The sequence below is a fragment of the Hoplias malabaricus genome, chromosome Y (genome assembly GCF_029633855.1).
Source record: "Hoplias malabaricus isolate fHopMal1 chromosome Y, fHopMal1.hap1, whole genome shotgun sequence".
Lineage (NCBI taxonomy): Eukaryota > Metazoa > Chordata > Actinopteri > Characiformes > Erythrinidae > Hoplias > Hoplias malabaricus.
Window position 1 is genome coordinate 14,147,559 of NC_089820.1, and position 17,367 is coordinate 14,164,925.

The window sequence follows — 17,367 nt, forward strand, 5'->3', positions numbered from 1 at the left end:
TACAATTCCAGGTGTATTGGCTCAGAATTTAATTGATTTTAATTGACTCATTAGGAATGGTTAAGCAGTTCAGTTGTTGTAAGGAATTGCTATCTTAAGACAAGACAAAAAAAAATGTCATCAAATGTCAATGTGCCTGTCATCAGTTAAAGCAGAAACAAAACACCCCCCCCCCCCACACACACACACACCTGCAGTTCTGTTTTTAACTTAAGAAACCCTGCCTGACTTGAAATATTAAAATATTCAGTCATGGTTTTGACTGCTTATTTCACTCATGTTACTGAGCTGAGATAAGGCTGGCTATTATGATTATTAAGGATAATGATTCAAGAAAAGCCAAACATATCACAGATCTAAAAGTGCAAACAGCAGTGAGTGAAAAATTCTAACACAAGTACAGAAATACTATTGGCTCTTTAGTGTTACTAAGTAGGGCGGCACGGTGGCGCAGTCACACAGCTCCAGAGACCTGGAGGTTGTGGGTTCGATTCCCGCTCGGGTGACTGTCTGTGAGGAATTGGTGAGTTGCTGTGTCGCGTGGGTTTCCTCCGGGTGCTCTGGTTTCCTCCCACAGCCCAAAAACACACGTTGGTAGGTGGATTGGCGACTCAAAAGTGTCCGTCCGTCTGTGTGTGTGTGTGTGTGTGTGTGTGTGTGTGTGTGTGTGTTGCCCTGTGAAGGACTGGCGCCCCCTCCAGGGTGTATTCCCGCCTTGCGCCCAATGATTCCAGGTAGGCTCTGGACCCACAGCGACCCTGAACTGGATAAGGGTTACAGATAATGAATGAATTGTTACTAAGTACTAACATGGTAGTGTTAAATTTTGCATGTTTTAATCACTTTTAACATTTAGATTTAATTTTGTTTAGTTAGCAGCAGAGGTTGTGTAAATGTCCTTTCACTTTAAAACAATATCAGTAATATATGTGATTTATCCACATCGTGTTTTGGATTACAGTTGATGAATGGAATGCTTTTCTCAGTTCATGAGAACGGGTTGCACGTGTCCTAATTTCTGCTGTAAATCTACATTGTGAGATGCAAAGTTGATTGTTGTGTTAAATCTCTGACCATATTCCCAGCTTCTTGGACTTTCTTTCTGCACCGAATGTAGCTGGTCACAACGACACAAAAAGGGAGATAAGCCTATTAATCAGAAATGTGAAGTATGTGCTCCAGTGTACTCACTGAGATTAACCTTATTCTCTTCATTAGAAAAACAATGGATGGAATAGAAGATGAAGATAGTTGCAGTATATTCCCAGTAAGAACTTTTATATAGATATGTGTTTAATGGCTTTAAAGTGCTGTAGAATTTAAGTTTTTTAGATGTATGTAGCATCATTTTGAGTTTAAAATACAATGCACTTATTTTAGAAACTTTATACTTTAAATACTCTAAAATATTTTTAGAATCAGGGTTGTTTACAGTGATTTTGATAGGAACCAGACATCTGAACAGGTCAATCCCTCTTACACTTTTCTTCAAGGAAAACTATTAGCCTAAATTAAATGGTTTTAAATTCACTGCCTATAAACTCAGATGTTGTTCTGTGAATGTGTAAAATGGGGTTTTGTCTTTAAAAAATAAATTTGATTAAAAAAATAAATGTCATTGTAGAAAAAGACATTCTTAGGCAAAACACTCATCCAAGGAAAGGTAGAATTTTTAGATTAATCATCATTCAATCTCAGAGGACAAGGGAATGGTCACTGGTGGTAAATAATAAGTAAAATGGCATTGTAAACATTACGACCCCTGGTTCTTATCACTACTACTGTAAAGAAATGTTTGACTTTCTAAGTGGGTCTGAGCAATTGTGGTTGTCTGGATCTGCAGACAATGCTGCCTTATGGAGGTGATCTCAGAGCACGGGTGCAGCACTTCATGGAGGACCAGCTGCACACCACTATGGTATATTATATCCATTTCTTTTAAAAAATAAAAGTTGTAAAAAGCTCAAAGTCTGGAGGTATGCTATAGGAGGACCATTCTTTTTGAAATGAACAAATCAAGAAAGTTCCTTACACCTCACGTCATTTACAAGAAGATGTCATTTACAGGAAACGCCACACTGACGTGAGTGTGAAGATCTTTCTTGATTGGATGGTTCTTTATTTTTTTTTACTATATTTGAAAATGAAAGAAAGTTCATTTTCCATTTCCACTTCCCGTGTCAATTTTGCCAAAGAGAAAAACACACCAAATAACTTAGAATACAAGTAAACATTCATACAATTGTAGATGCTGAAACATTTCTATGAGAATTTGATAGAATTTAGCCACAAGAGCATTAGTGAGGTCAGGTACTGATCTTGAATGATTAGTTATAAATCATAAAAGCCTCTCCAGCACGTCTGGAAGATATTGGATGGTGTTTTTCACTCCTGAGAATGCAGTTTATTGGTTCATAGCCAGTGCCAGGGGTGCTTTATACCTCTCTAGCTGTCCTTTGGCATTAAGCAAGGTGATCTTCAGACTTGCTTAAGAGTTCCATTTGTTTCTAAATGCTTTTTTGTGGACATTATACACAGTTTTTGTTTACACTAGAAGCCATAGCAATAATAGCAATAGGTGCAGGGTAAAGTAGCTGAGGTCACTAATTATTACAAGGACCTAGAACCAATAGGACCTGTAGAGTAAATACAGAAGTGAGACTAATGTTTACTCTTTCAGTGGACAGGTGTGCTGATTGGAGTAACAGTTGCAGTCTCACTGATCAGCATTGTAATATTTTTCTTCTACAAAAGACACAAAGCAAGTATGTAGACCCTTCTTTTATATCAACTTTTCAAATCCACACAACACGTTAAATATTTTGTTCAATTTAATTATTTGATTCAGTGTAATTAACTTGGCTTTTCTCAGGAGAACAACAGGTTGGAGCTCCACACTATCGCTTCAGAAAGAGGGATAAAGTAATGTTTTATGGCAGAAAAATAATGAGAAAGGTATGGTTTTCTGTAAATAATAACTTTGTCAGTAGTATACAAGCCAATATAAAAGAGTGGGTACATTTTGTGTGAGTAGGAATGGGTGGAAACATAAATATATCTATAATTGGAAATTCAGTTTTAGCTTTATTTCTAGTTATATTTCAGCACTTCAGTTTTGATTCTGTATGTTTTTAACCTAAGATAAGTTGTATGTGGTCTCAGATTTGATTTGTTATGTATGGTATATAGCAGTTAATCATAAGTGTGTAGTTTCCCAGACGGGGACTAAACCTAGTTTTGGAAAACACAGCATTTTTAATGGTGATTTTGTTTTTTCTATTAAATGGAGGATAGTGTCCAGGACTAATCTAAATCCCTGTCTGAAAAAACACCCATGTATATCAGTGTTATGTGTAAGATATGTTAAATTAATAACCAAAGGAATGTTCTTTGCACTGAAAATAAAATTAAGTAATGAAACAGAAGTGGAGTTTCTTTATTTAGGCCATGAAATTAAGACACCTCTGAGAACCCTTGGGGAACTCTTATACAAGTGTGTGTGTATATTAAGCTGTGAAGGTCTGTTGTCTGTCACCATGGTCACATGTAAACAGCATAGTTATGTGCTTTAAACATTCAGGTGCAGACTTTATCATCTCCAGTCACTTCAGGTCCAGTATCTCAAAAGCGCACCAGAAAGAGACCTAAAGTCTTGTCAATAGCTCGCAAGTATGTCATACATTCATATTGTAACAATTCCATGATTATTCACATTGGCAGAATTATTAATGCCACTTTTTGTTTGTCTTAACCTATCAGGATTCTGCGTATTCGGAGGGAGCCGCCCACTGTGCAGCCCAAAGAGCCACCACCCTCTGTCCTGGAGGCTGATTTGACAGAGTTTGATGTGCAAAACTCTCACCTGCCCTCAGAAGTCCTGTACATGCTGAAGAATGTTAGGTATGTTCCTTTAGGCTTTTACAATCCACACATTTGCCGAATATAACATTGCATGTCATGTGTGTTTACATGAACTCATGTTTTTAAATATATAAAGTTGCTAATATTTTCCATATTTCTTTGCCAAACTGAAGAAATAACTGACAAAAGTTCTTCCTTGGGAATTATCAGTGTTTAAACATTTAAGGAGTTGTAACTATCTTTTGGGCCAAAACAGTTTTAATAGATTAGAAAGTAGATGGAAGAAGTAGCAGACTATGAATTTGATGGAGATTGAACATTTAATCTATAATCAATTATCACAATATTATATGGGTCAGTAATCCTACTTTAATACAAGCTAAATTACACCCAGTATATTAGCAGGCACTGTGTTTTGTCTGCAAACAAACTCTCCTCATGTAATTCGAACTCTGAAGCCAGCAGCCAGTCACACACCAATAAAGCTTTGTTAGGTCACACCCACATATAAAAGCACAGTACAGGAGTGTTAAAGAGATGCAGATGGGGCCAGTGCAAAGTAGAATGTCCATGTGCACCCATATTTATTCATTCATTCATTCATTCATTCATTATCTGTAAGTACTTATCCAGTTCAGGGTCGGGGTGGGTCCAGAGCCTACCTGGAATCATTGGGCGCAAGGCAGGAATACACCCTGGAGGGGACGCCAGTCCTTCACAGGGCAACACAGACACACACACACATTCATTCACACACTCACACCTACGGACACTTTTGAGTCGCCAATCCACCTACCAACATGTGTTTTTGAGCTGTGGGAGGAAACCGGAGCACCCAGAGAAAACCCACGCGGACACAGGGAGAACACACCAACTCCTCACAGACAGTCACCCGGGAATCAAACCCACAACCTCCAGGCCACCGTGCCGCCCTATTTGTAAATATCTCAGTAAAATTACAACTGGTGATGAGCATAATCCAGTTGCAGTTCCCTTTAAATGTGTGGGTCACAATATCAATGTGCTTAGATATATTGGTATAGAGAAAGGTTTATTGGAATGTGTGTGATTGTAAATAGTGTGTTGAAAATGTGACGTTGTGTGTTGTGTTCTCCTGTGGTCAGGGTGTTGGGTCACTTTGAGAAGCCTCTGTTTCTGGAGCTATGTCGCCACATGGTGTTTGTGGAGCTGCAGCAGGGAGAGGGTCTCTTTCGTCCCGGAGATATAGATGACAGCATCTTTGTAGTGCAGAGTGGCCGTCTGGATCTCTGCATTCATGAGGGTGTAAGAAACATATCATTTATGACAGGGGTCTTTAACTCATTTTCAGAACCTCATTATTCTCTGTTCAAAGTCTGTTTGTTGTAGCACCTCCCGATATCTCTGTTTACCTGAAACGTAATCTACAAAACAGGTTAGATGATCAAATTAAAGATAAACAGTCCAACTTTATACTGAGGTTGTGTGTCTGATGTTATTGTGCGCATTTGTACTATAATGGAAGCCATTATGTATGCAAATAGAGGGCCACAGAAAAAAAGATCAAAACACAGTGAAAATCAGGAGTTGCATGTTAAAAAATACAGACTGACTCTGGGGTCAGAAATATATATTAATAATGGCACATAACCAGTGAAAACAGAAAGTGGTTTATTGATTGCTGATTTGCTCCTCTGTTCTCAGGATGGCACAGAACTGGTGGTGAAGCATGTATTACCTGGGGACAGTGTTCACAGTTTGCTCAGTATCCTGGATGTTATCACGGTAAGATCCGTCACATCTCCTCCTTTTACCCTAGATTAGATAACACAGGCACTGAATCGTCAATCAATCATATTTCTTCATTTACTGTGTTTAGAACAAACCTAAGATCACATCTCATGCCTTTATTGTCTGCAGGGATATCCAGCTCCATATAAAACTGTATCAGCCAGAGCTGCTGCTCCGACCACTGTTCTCCGCCTACCAGCCACTGCCTTCCAATCTGTGTTTGAGAAATATCCTGAAACTCTGGTCCGCGTTATTCAGGTACCATCTTCCTGGTGTTGTGGCCATTTTTAGTAACATTCAGGTCAATACCAGATAGCAATTTCTGGTCTTTATCTGCTGTTTTCTATTAGTAATGCTGTTTTAGTATGTTGTTCTTTGTATATATTTTGAAAAGTAAAGAACATGCACTTACTTCTAAACAAAATGCAGTGCATCCAACTAGAAAAAAACCCTTGTGCAGTTTACAAAATATTATTATTATTATTATTATTATTATTAAATTTAATAGACAACATATTATTTGAGCAGGTTTTGATTAGACTGCATTTCACTCTATTTTTGTACTATTCATAGTATTTGTAGTATTTGTGCTATTTGCTAGACTTCATACTGTCTGATACTTACATTCAGTGTATGTATGTACAGATCATCATGGTGCGACTACAAAGAGTGACCTTCCTTGCCCTGCACAACTACCTGGGACTCACCACTGAGCTCTTCAACCCGGTCAGAGCCACAGATCACACATAATAGAAGTGACATATTGCCAAGTGAGATATTCCTGGCAATAAAAGCATGTTAATACTTAATGTTACATTAATTGTTTGACAAAACCTAACTATACAAATAACAGACAGCAACATATTATTGCAGAATGTAAGTCGCAGAATGTAACCATGTAATTAATTTATGTAACTGTTATTATTATTATAATGTAATGTAACAATAACTCTCTAAAATGGTTTAAATGTTCAATATGTTGATATTTTATATGAGCAAAAATCATTTTAAAACCAAAAGCTAACAAACAATATTTAAGAAAGTAATTTGAAAAGATTAATTTCAGTACAAATTAGAGAAGGATTAAATTTCACCTCAGGCTATGCTCCATACAGTGGGTCCCCATAGCCATGTTTAACCTTAGGTTCATCAGTACCACTAAGTGTTAGTAATGGCTGTCTCATAAAGTTAAGTGGAACTGTTGGTGAAAATTGCTAATTCTCTTTTAATAACTGTAGGTCATCTGTGTACTGGTTTTCAGGAGAGTCAGGCCGTTGCTCTGGACACGGTGGCCAGTGTACTTGCAGATGCTGGTCCAGGCAGAGGTCACCGCAAAACATCTCAACCAGAGGAACATGCTGCTCAGAGTGGTGTGGAGAGACAAGGTGATTCAGGTCCGCCACTTTACAACAATCTAGGACTGTTAGATTACAGTCTTATAATCACCACTGGACTTTCAGACTTGATTATTTTTCACACTATTTGAACCTAATGAAGTTATGAAGAACTATCAACTTTACATTATTTTGTGTCTCCTTCAATAAAATTGATTGACGGTGAACGTTTCCAGTCTTTAGAGCAGTGTACAACAGCTCTGATGAAGACCATTATTGGTAATAATGAGACGTTTACATGCCTGGTGTTATTTTGATTGTTTGTGTAGATAGTGGAAAGTCCAGTCCAACACAAAGTCCCTCGGCCTCCTTCAGGAAGTCCCGCTCTATGTCCACTCCAACAGACAGCTCTGTTTCAGGTCTGTTTCAAAACACATCTGGCCAAACCTTAGGGGACACCTGATTATCTAATATTTCTTTTTTTTTTAAAGGTATTAATATGCAGTTAGTCCCCCTTTGCTGCAGTAACCATCTGTACTTTTCTGGGAAGGCTTCAGCCTTGATATTGGAGGATTTCTTTGAGGAATTGTTGATATTCAGCTGTTAGAAAATCATCCCACAGGCATTTGATGGCACTCTGCTACTCGAAAGAACATGGTTCCAATGCTTCATACTCCAATACTGTGGAGTTTCATACTTCTCTAGCCCATATATGGCATTGTGACCTAAGGATCTTGTGCAGCTGAATCCAGATTTTCCTATTTTTTGCTTTCCTATAAAGGTTCTATAATGTTATACACTGGCACAGCAGGTAGTGTTGCAGTCACACAGCTCCAGGATTCCACTCTGGATGACTGTCTATGAGGAATTTGGTGTGTTCTCCCCGTATCTGTGTGGATTTCCTCCGGGTGCTCTGGTTTCCTCCCACGGTCTAGTCACACATGATTGGCGACTCAAAAGTGTCTGTAGGAGTGAGTGAATGTGTGAGCACAGTGAAGGACTAGCGCCTCCTACAGGGTTTGTTCCTGCCTTGCTCCCAGTGATTCTGGTAGGCTCCAGCCCCACTGTGGCCCTGAACTGTACTTACAGACAATGAATTATTTAATATTATACACTAAAGTAACTGAATTCACTAATTATAAGGGATGTCTATGAACCTTAGGACATATAGCATGCATTGTATTTATTGTTTTTAAATATTCAACATGTTTCTGTTTGTTTTAACAGCAGGTTCAGGGGACCTCAACTCTGCCTTTGATCGAGTGCCCAAAAATGAAATTCCCTCAAACCCTCATAAGGTACAGTCTTATGTATTAATTAATTTATTTTTTTACATTTATTTGAAAAACTCAAGTGTCCTCTAAAAAAAGTTACAGTTAAAGTAAAGAACGTTTTTGCTGGACTGCCTAACAAGCCAACCTGGAATGGGCTTTACTCTCGGAGCTTACTGGCATGGGTATATTCTTGAAATGAGGAGGGCATCTGATCATTATTCTGGTGTGGGGAGGCCTCTGAACTGGATAAGCGGTTACAGACAATGAATGAATGAATTAAATTACATTTTTGGAAATGACTTCACAAAAAACTGATGCCTCTTTTGAAGCTGGTGTTCAGAATATAGAGCATGATTGTTTGTTCATGAATGAATCATTCTTTTCAATTTACTCTTGGCATGAAGTCAGTGGAATTTGTTCAAATGAAACAATTAAATCTAACTTTTCTGTAGTCTGTTTGTAGTATATACATTCATTATGTGTTAAATAGTTGTTGTTTCATAATTAACATCATAAAATTAATCACATTACAAATGACCTCTTGAAATGATCACATTACCTCCTTATGAATTAACATCTGGAAATCTGTGAATTTAAATGAGGTTTTTGTATGCAATAACATTAATTTCAAAATATTGATAAACCTGACTCAATAAAATGTTCTTTTGGGACTGTTATACAGGCCAGGCAGTATCTTGTCCATGAAGGAGTTTTTTAGGGTGTTTTAAAAGCATTCAATGCTTCAGATATCTTATAGTTTTTTTTCTTGCTCTGATTCTACTCTGAAGTCAATTCTGAAGAAGATGATGATTATGCAGAACAATCCTGCTGTTTACCACTATTCAGACACTGGAGGGCACTACGGCCACGTTCACCACAGTAAAGTCAACGCCATCTTCCAAGCTGCCAAGAAAGACCTGCTAAAACTCATCCCGCTGCAGGCAAGGCTTTGTTGTGGATGAAATAATCATAATAATGCAAAATCCCTAAGACATTTATGGCAACACATGTTTGACAGATTAATTGATTGATTTGCTGTTCTGCAGGACCCCAGCCTTCTAGAAGGCAGAGTTACATTGAGGCAGGTGAAAGCTGGATGTGTGGTTGCAAACCAAGGAGACCAGGTGGGTTATAGCACTAAAACCAGCAGCTTAACAGATCTTAATCACTTTAACTGCACATTTCTAAACACTGGGCAATATCAAGGTGCTATTACTGCTGATTAGCCACCTGTATGTAAATGTGGATTCAATTTTAAAGGATAACTTAAACGTATGCAACAGTGCCTCAAATTTTATTTATTGTCCAAGACATACTTGATGTTCAAACATTACATATATGGATTTGCACTGAAGTCAAGATCAAAACCTTTTTACACATTGTTGTGTTGTTAAATCACTCATTGTTTGTTTTCTCTTTTTTGGGAGGACCCGTCCTTAATAACATGCCCTCATTCATACAAATCAGTTAGGGAAATGTATTCATATTTTGTCAACAGTCATAGCTAATAGACATGTAATTTACTGTTGAAAACTGATATTTAAAGATGTAACTTTGATCTCTCATAGTGCTAGGCTAAAATATTCTACCTCCACCATGAGCTCAATTTCATAGACTTTGAATTATTCAATTTTTTGGCACTGTGTGCTATTGAAAGTGTGGAGTAAAAATTGTGTGATTTCTTGGCAAGAAATTTTTAAAATTAGCATGTCCGTTTGGCACCAATCTTGTGCAGTGACTCAGCTAAGAAATAATGAAAGCTGATACACCAGTTGTGCAAACTGTCTGTTTAAATAATTATCAAACTGTCAAGTTGTTAAGTGATCTTAATTAGACTTCATGTGGTTTCTGACACTGAATGTGTATCTATACAAATGCACACAGTTATGACACATAAATAAAAACAGTGGCTGAAAGTGGGTTTTATTGTCACGCCAGGGATCATAATACACAAACTAAAACCTATTTTAACACAGTTTCATTGTTAATTACTGTTTTGAATCATCCATCCATCCATTATCTGTAACCGCTTATCCAATTTAGGGTCCTGGGGGGTCCAGGGCCTACCTGGAATCATCGGGCGCAAGGCGGGAATACACCCTGGAGGGGACGCCAGTCCTTCACAGGGCAACACAGACACATTCACTCACACCTACGGACACTTTCGAGTCGCCAATCCACCTGCAACGTGTGTTTTTGGACTTTGGGAGGAAACCGGAGCACCCAGAGGAAACCCACGCGGACACGGGGAGAACACACCAACTCCTCACAGACAGTCACCCGGAGCGGGAATCGAACCCACAACCTCCAGGCCCCTGGAGCTGTGTGACTGCGACACTACCTGTTGCGCCACCATGCCGCCCTGTTTTAAATCAGTGATTTTAAAAAAATATTTAACAAGAAAGCTTATTTATACTCTGCAGGGAAACGGTTCTACATCTGCACCAGTCAGCCAAGATTTAAACCTCTGAAAAGTGACACGAGCAACATTTGATTCTCTTCTTACAATGGCACATGTCAAGGGATGGGAGATATACAGGGCAGCAAGTAAAGAGACAGCTCTTGATGTGGGGTTTGACTGAAGTGCCTTTAAGCAAGGCACCTAATCCCCAACAGCTGCTCACTGCTCCAGGCATGTGTACTCCCTGCCACCTAGTGTTCACTAGTGTGTGTAAATGTGTATTTCACTGCATGGATTGGGTTAAATGAGGAGAACCAAGCACAGTGGCAAATAAAGGGATTATGATTCTAACAATGGAAAAAGTTGACCTGGTCTGATAACTTATATCACCCCCCCATGTCATATGGGTTGCTGGGTGTGCATCACTAACATGGGGATGCATTTTGGGAAGGCAAGCCAGCATAGGCAGTGTGATGTCCTGCACAGTGTACTGTTGGTAACCTTGGGTCACAAGTATTGAGACCAAGTACACTCCTTCATGGTATTACCTAATGGCAGTGGCCTCTTTTATTAGAATAATGTGCTCTGCCACACTGCATGAATTGTTCAAGAAGCTCACTTACTCATATTTTTTCAGAAGGTGACAGGTTTTCATGCAGTATTGAAGATGGTACATGGAGTCAAATCCAGGACTCTGCCAATTTAAACAACATTGTTGATTACAGTTTGAGTGTATCCACGGTTTATTTCTGTATCAGTGTTAGTTTTCAGCTATTTTGCAAGCACTGTACTGAACTAAAGAAGCAGACTTCAGGTACTTGATGTATTGTCTAATGGGAAACTATTATTATTTATTTATTTATTTTCTTCTTTTTTTTGTGACCTACTGCTTTGAAATCTCTTTCCAAATAAAGATCCTTTATTTATGTTATGGTTATGGTTATGGTTATGCTGCTCTCCTGTGTGTGTTGTCTGCAGGACGTGAGCATGCAGTTTGTAATCTCTGGCACTCTGCATGTGTACCAGCGGATGATCGACAGAGACGAAGACATGTGTCTGTTCGTGACTCACCCTGGAGAGTTGGTGGGCCACCTGGCTGTGCTCACAGGGGAGCCGCTCATTTTCAGTGTGCGAGCCCACCGTGACTGCAGCTTCCTCTCCATCTCTAAAACACACTTCTATGAGTATGTGACCACACACACATACACACAAATGAAAATATACAGAACTGTGCAAAGCTGCAAATAAATACATTTTTAACATTTTTCCAGAAATACAGGTGAATGCAAACGTTTGACAAGCACAAGAAAAAATGATGTCTTTTGTTGGATTCCTAAAGTGAAAATGGATAAACACATACTCGTACTGAATAAATTTATCAAAATATGTTTTGGCAAAAAATACAGTTTTAAAAGTAAATCGTACAGCATTGTGGTCTCTTTAAACGATATGTGCTTATGTTTACATATATTTAACATAATGTGGAATTTAATCAGTGTGAGCCAAAACATTTTCAACACGACTGTAAGTACAAGGACGTTTATTAAGAGAAGACACACTTAAAAAGGGGTGATTTCAAAAAAAGTGGACAGAATTTTATAAGGTGTTAACTATCAGAGCTATTAAAATGTTGAATTGAGGGTCATGCAACCCTGCAAAACCTGGTAGACCAGCAAAATTCTCTACTCGATAAACAGTATTTATATATTTCATCATTTAAGTGTAAAAACACACAGCACTATGGGATTGAAAAAATGTAGCTGGTAAGGCTAGATAGAGTAATTGCTTTTATAATGTAATTGCAATTTATAAGTCACACAAAGATTACATTATTAAGAACATTGTATAAAACATGAATTTATCTTTTATATAAAAGTTAGACCCATTACAGGCAACCACAGTAAACACATGGTGTGCACATGAGAGTAACCACAACTGAACGACGGTTTGACAACCTAAAAAATGGCATTAGATATTTTCCCCACTCATAACTTGTAGTCGATGGCCAGTTTGACTTGAAATAAAGTAAATGAAGGGTGGTCACTGGAATGCAGAGAACCACAAAACTGTTCACTGTATTTTTATGTAACAGCTTTCCTAAATACCACTTATTGCTTCAGAGTGTAAGTTAACACCTTTTTTGGCAGGAGAGGGCTGTAGCTGGCAGTAAGTTTTAAAGGTTCTGTGCATTTGTGTCTTATGCTCATCACTTGGCTTCAGTTTGACACTCTGTCACTCTCCCTCCGTGTGTTTGTGAAATACCCTTGAAGGTATTTAAGGATTTCTCCATGGCAACCGTCTCAATCCAAACCCCCTGCTTTTCTTGTACCTGCAGCCAGTTTATCTTAAACAGAATCTCAGCGGTTGTCTTACAGGCCTCATATAATTCATATGAGAAAAATGTCATCCGTTACCAGTGGGAGATATTGATTTTGTTTTTGTTTTTAAGAGTCCTCAAAGGTTGCTGCTGACAAATGGATTTGTACTGACACAAATACCCAACCACCCACCCTTATCTTAATCTCTTTATACATGCTGTGTTCTGTTTGTATTTGTGTGTACTTGTCTTATACAGTGTTTCTGCTTTCACATGATATTCAAATTTTTGTCTGTAATTTTCTTTAATGTATTTATATTATAAAGCTTTTATAATGTATTTTGTGTAAGATGGCTGTGGTAGTGCTGGCAGTTTTATTTTGGTATGGCCATTATTGTGGGAAAAATCTGAATTGTTTTCATAGCAGGGGCTTATCACTCCTCCCGTTTCACCCACATTGCTCACTGGCAGCTCAGCACAGAGTCACACAGAGACAAGAATGTCCTAGTTAATATGTTGCTGCGGAGAGAGAGATGCTATAAAATGTAGCGGACTGACCAACTTATAATAAACCCATACCCGCTGATGGCCCCCTATTGTTTGGGACCCGTGGTTATTTACAGAGTAGTCCTGGTGGGTATTCTGACCCCAACTGAGCTGTTAAAATAAACTCCATCAGATGACTGATGGCTGAGATCAGGATATTGTTGCTGCGCTGTTAAGATAAAGGAATATTTGCTTTATTCTCAGAAAGAGAAACTCTGTGTGAATTTTGTGCTACTGCATTTTAAACTGATTTACTCCAGGAATATTTCCATGAAATAGTTTCGGTTTACTGGATCAGATTGATTTCTTTTGGGTGGAATGATAGGCCACACGTTTAATGTCTCACATGCAGGATCATGCGTGCAGAGCCGAGTGTGGTTTTGACCGTAGCTCACACAGTGGTGCGCAGAGTTTCCTCATTTGTCAGACAGATTGACTTTGCTCTCGACTGGATGGCAGTGGAGGCAGGAAGAGCCGTCTACAGGTGATACATCTCTCTCTCTCTCTCTCTCTCTCTCTCTCTCTCTCTCAATCTCTCTCTCACACTCACACACACACACACACATACACACACACTTTAAATCAATATCTATTATGTTTCAGCCACTAAAGCATTTTCTGCACTTTTTGTCCTGTACATATAACACTAGTATATTCTGCACTATATAAAGCCTGTAAATAGATTGAGGATTCAGTGTGTTTTTGAATGTATTATACAAATAATTTGGATCAAGCCAGTTCTAGTTGGGTAAGGTAAACATGTTTCTTGTAAAGCTGTAAACTATTGTCAATTAGCAAAACATGTACCACACTTCTTTTAAAATATCAGTGTGTATTCTGAGTTTAAGCAATATTATTGGTTTGTGTCTTTACTTTCCCTTTGTTTTTTTGCCACTTTCTCTCTGTTTCTCAGGCAGCGTGAAAAGTCAGACAGCACCTTCATCGTGCTGAGTGGTCGTCTGCGCTCTGTTATTATGAGGGAGGATGGAAAGAAGGAGCTGGCTGGAGAGTACGGCAGAGGAGATCTCATTGGCGTGGTGAGTGACACCTCATTAAGCAAGAAAATATGTATTTGCACTGACCGTAAGTTTGGCCCGAATAGAGTTTAACGGGCTTTAAACATGTTAATCTTCATTGGTACCATAGTAATGTTTACATTTAATTTTTTATATTTAAGTGACAAAGTAAATAATAAATATTTAACGAAGCCCTTATTGCTGGTCATTATCTTTGATTTGAAAACATACTGTGTATCTGCCAATCTTCCCCCAGGTGGAGGCTCTGACCCACATGAACCGAGCCACTACAGTACACGCCGTCAGAGACTCAGAGCTCGCCAAACTTCCTGAGGGGGCTTTGAACTCCATCAAAAGAAAATATCCCCAGGTAATATGACACGTCTGCTGTTTTATCTGTTGGGAGCTATGAGCCTACTTTACATGACATGAATAATATATGAATGATTATAAATATAATTATCCTTTGGTCATCCTTCTGATTCTAATTCTACATTTTTTTCCAAGTATTCAAATGTTTAATAATAAATCTATTCTAATATTCAGGGTTTTTCTTCTTGCTCTTTCATAGGTTGTGACAAGGCTTATTCATCTGCTTGGCCAAAAGATCCTTGGAAATATGCAGCAAGTTAGTGGACCTTTATCAGGTGTGGGAAGTACACAGAAAGTACACAAAAATGCTTCAACAAATAAAACCTTGGTTGTAAGGTTGCATGCTGTATTTATTCATAACTTAGAAAATCAACAGTCGTATAATTAGTATATGACTTACGTAGATAATTTAGAACATTAATCCATTTAATTGTATTCAGTCTGTGCTTTAGTACTTTTAAATCCAGGATTGGAGTGTGTGGTCAGTGCTCTTAATACCTCTGCTTCCATTTTTTGTAGTCCATGGACTGGGTCTGCACACTCCAGGCAGTAAGTGGGATGCAGGAAACCCAGCCTCTAACCTGTCCACTGTGTCTATCCTGCCTGTGTCGGATGAGGTGCCCATGACCGCCTTTACCTTGGAGCTGCAGCACGCTCTCAGTGCCATTGGTGAGGAGAGTAGCTCCTCTGCTTTCACAAAAGGACACTGTAGCTCTGATTAATGGCTGTGCCCAGTGATTAATGACGACAGTGCTGAGCTAAGCAAGTTCACCTTCCCCACTTTCACGATGTTTTCCCTGTCTTAGGTCCCACTTTACTCCTGACCAGTGACATCATTAAACAGCGCCTGGGGGCTGCAGCACTGGACAGGTGAGCTGTATTATTTCTTTGGAGATGTTTTATCGTATGTTTGGTTTATTATATTTCCATGACTTCTGCTAAATCCACATGTGGTCCATCAGCCAAGACATGGTATTGTAAATAATCTGTAAAACTGCATTCCACAATTAGCACTTGCCTGATGGTATGATATACTAATACCTACACTGTAAGTTTGAAATTTTGTGACACATTTTTACATTGAATTCAGCTACTTTTAAGTTGTGCCCACAGCAGAAACATTCAGCTATGCACACACACCTAACATAATCCCCAAGCTTGAAATGGGATGCTCTAGAGCAGCTTAACATGAAACCAAGATCACCGTGCTCAGTGCCAAGCATCAGCTAGAGGTGTAGAAGCACACATCCCTGGGCTGTGGATCTGTGCAACTGTATTCTTTAGAGTGTTAGAGCACCGTTCACTATCCTTAGGATGAGTTTTTTAGGAGTGGCTTTTGTGTGTTTTGTATATCTATGTGGTGTAGTCCACAAAACTGTTGAATGTCTTTCTTTCTTTTTTTTTTTTATTAATTTATTTTATTATTTGGACTTTGGCCACTTTGGAATCTAATTTTATTGTCTAATGTTTCATACGTGCTACATTAACTTGGCCACGTTTTTGCAAAACTAGAGCATCAGACTCCAAATAACAATGACATTTTGGGTTATGCTAATTATGTAAATGAGCTTTTTTGCTGAATGCCAACTGTAATGTCACTTATATCACTCTGGTGGCACCCTCAAAGATACATATTTGGTACCTTTAGTTATGGAACCTAATTCTACATTCTATATTAATTGTAGATATTTAAATGCGTTGATTTTATACAAGAGAATGTAATGTACCTTTAGGGAACACAGCTGGACTTTAAACCAGTTGTGTAAAGATACAAACCTTTAAACTGTACCCTTACATTCTTTGTATCTTTAGTAAACAATAAAGTACCTGCACAATACATTTTTTCTGATTTCTGATTTTATGTCTCATATCCAGTGTCCATGAGTATCGCTTGTCCAGTTGGCTGGGACAGCAGGAGGACATCCACCGTATTGTCTTGTATCAGTCAGATAGTACGTTGACCCCTTGGACCCAGCGCTGTATCCGGCAGGCTGACTGTATCCTCATTGTGGGGCTCGGGGAGCAGGAGCCCACTGTGGGAGAGGTACACACACTCACACGTTATTTATGTTAAAGTTAATCTGCTGCATGTATAGTGTATAGGCAGTTAGTTTTCATGTACAAAATAATAACCATTTGCCCACTGACTTCTATATGAGTGTACAGTAAATGGCCAAGAATATTTTTTTATCTTAATTCAGATGGTTCAGGTATCTCAAAAATACCTATTGCTGAAGGATGCATACATCAAATATATGGTCATGTAAAATTAAAATTAGTAATCATTAAATTAGTTTCCATGGCTAAGCATCTGTATACAAGCTTATGATCACTGTGCAACACCATGCAGCATGTGGAGTAGTGTAGAGCATGCCTTCAGTAATCTCTGGAACAGCAAGCTTCATTGTCTGGCAGGCTGATAGATGTATTTGGATTGGACAGATTTGAGGAAAATGTTAACCTGCTGGAAAATAAG

At 38.6% G+C, this 17,367-nt stretch overlaps 1 protein-coding gene across 1 annotated transcript in view; it reads left to right on the forward strand.

Annotated features, from left to right (window-relative positions):
• LOC136679035 (patatin-like phospholipase domain-containing protein 7) overlaps positions 1 to 17,367 on the forward strand; it is a 30,994-nt gene that overhangs the window by 633 nt on the left and 12,994 nt on the right. The window contains exons 2-24 of the mRNA XM_066657301.1: positions 1,219 to 1,267; positions 1,844 to 1,918; positions 2,681 to 2,765; positions 2,873 to 2,955; positions 3,581 to 3,669; positions 3,760 to 3,900; positions 4,986 to 5,145; positions 5,545 to 5,625; positions 5,761 to 5,889; positions 6,277 to 6,357; positions 6,893 to 7,025; positions 7,295 to 7,384; positions 8,193 to 8,263; positions 9,028 to 9,180; positions 9,286 to 9,363; positions 11,619 to 11,824; positions 13,856 to 13,987; positions 14,417 to 14,540; positions 14,776 to 14,889; positions 15,091 to 15,166; positions 15,411 to 15,560; positions 15,698 to 15,761; positions 16,767 to 16,935. Of these exons, the coding sequence (XP_066513398.1) occupies positions 1,226 to 1,267; positions 1,844 to 1,918; positions 2,681 to 2,765; positions 2,873 to 2,955; positions 3,581 to 3,669; positions 3,760 to 3,900; positions 4,986 to 5,145; positions 5,545 to 5,625; positions 5,761 to 5,889; positions 6,277 to 6,357; positions 6,893 to 7,025; positions 7,295 to 7,384; positions 8,193 to 8,263; positions 9,028 to 9,180; positions 9,286 to 9,363; positions 11,619 to 11,824; positions 13,856 to 13,987; positions 14,417 to 14,540; positions 14,776 to 14,889; positions 15,091 to 15,166; positions 15,411 to 15,560; positions 15,698 to 15,761; positions 16,767 to 16,935 (2,526 nt within the window). The 5' untranslated portion in view covers positions 1,219 to 1,225. The remainder of the gene's footprint in view (positions 1 to 1,218; positions 1,268 to 1,843; positions 1,919 to 2,680; positions 2,766 to 2,872; positions 2,956 to 3,580; positions 3,670 to 3,759; positions 3,901 to 4,985; positions 5,146 to 5,544; positions 5,626 to 5,760; positions 5,890 to 6,276; positions 6,358 to 6,892; positions 7,026 to 7,294; positions 7,385 to 8,192; positions 8,264 to 9,027; positions 9,181 to 9,285; positions 9,364 to 11,618; positions 11,825 to 13,855; positions 13,988 to 14,416; positions 14,541 to 14,775; positions 14,890 to 15,090; positions 15,167 to 15,410; positions 15,561 to 15,697; positions 15,762 to 16,766; positions 16,936 to 17,367) is intronic.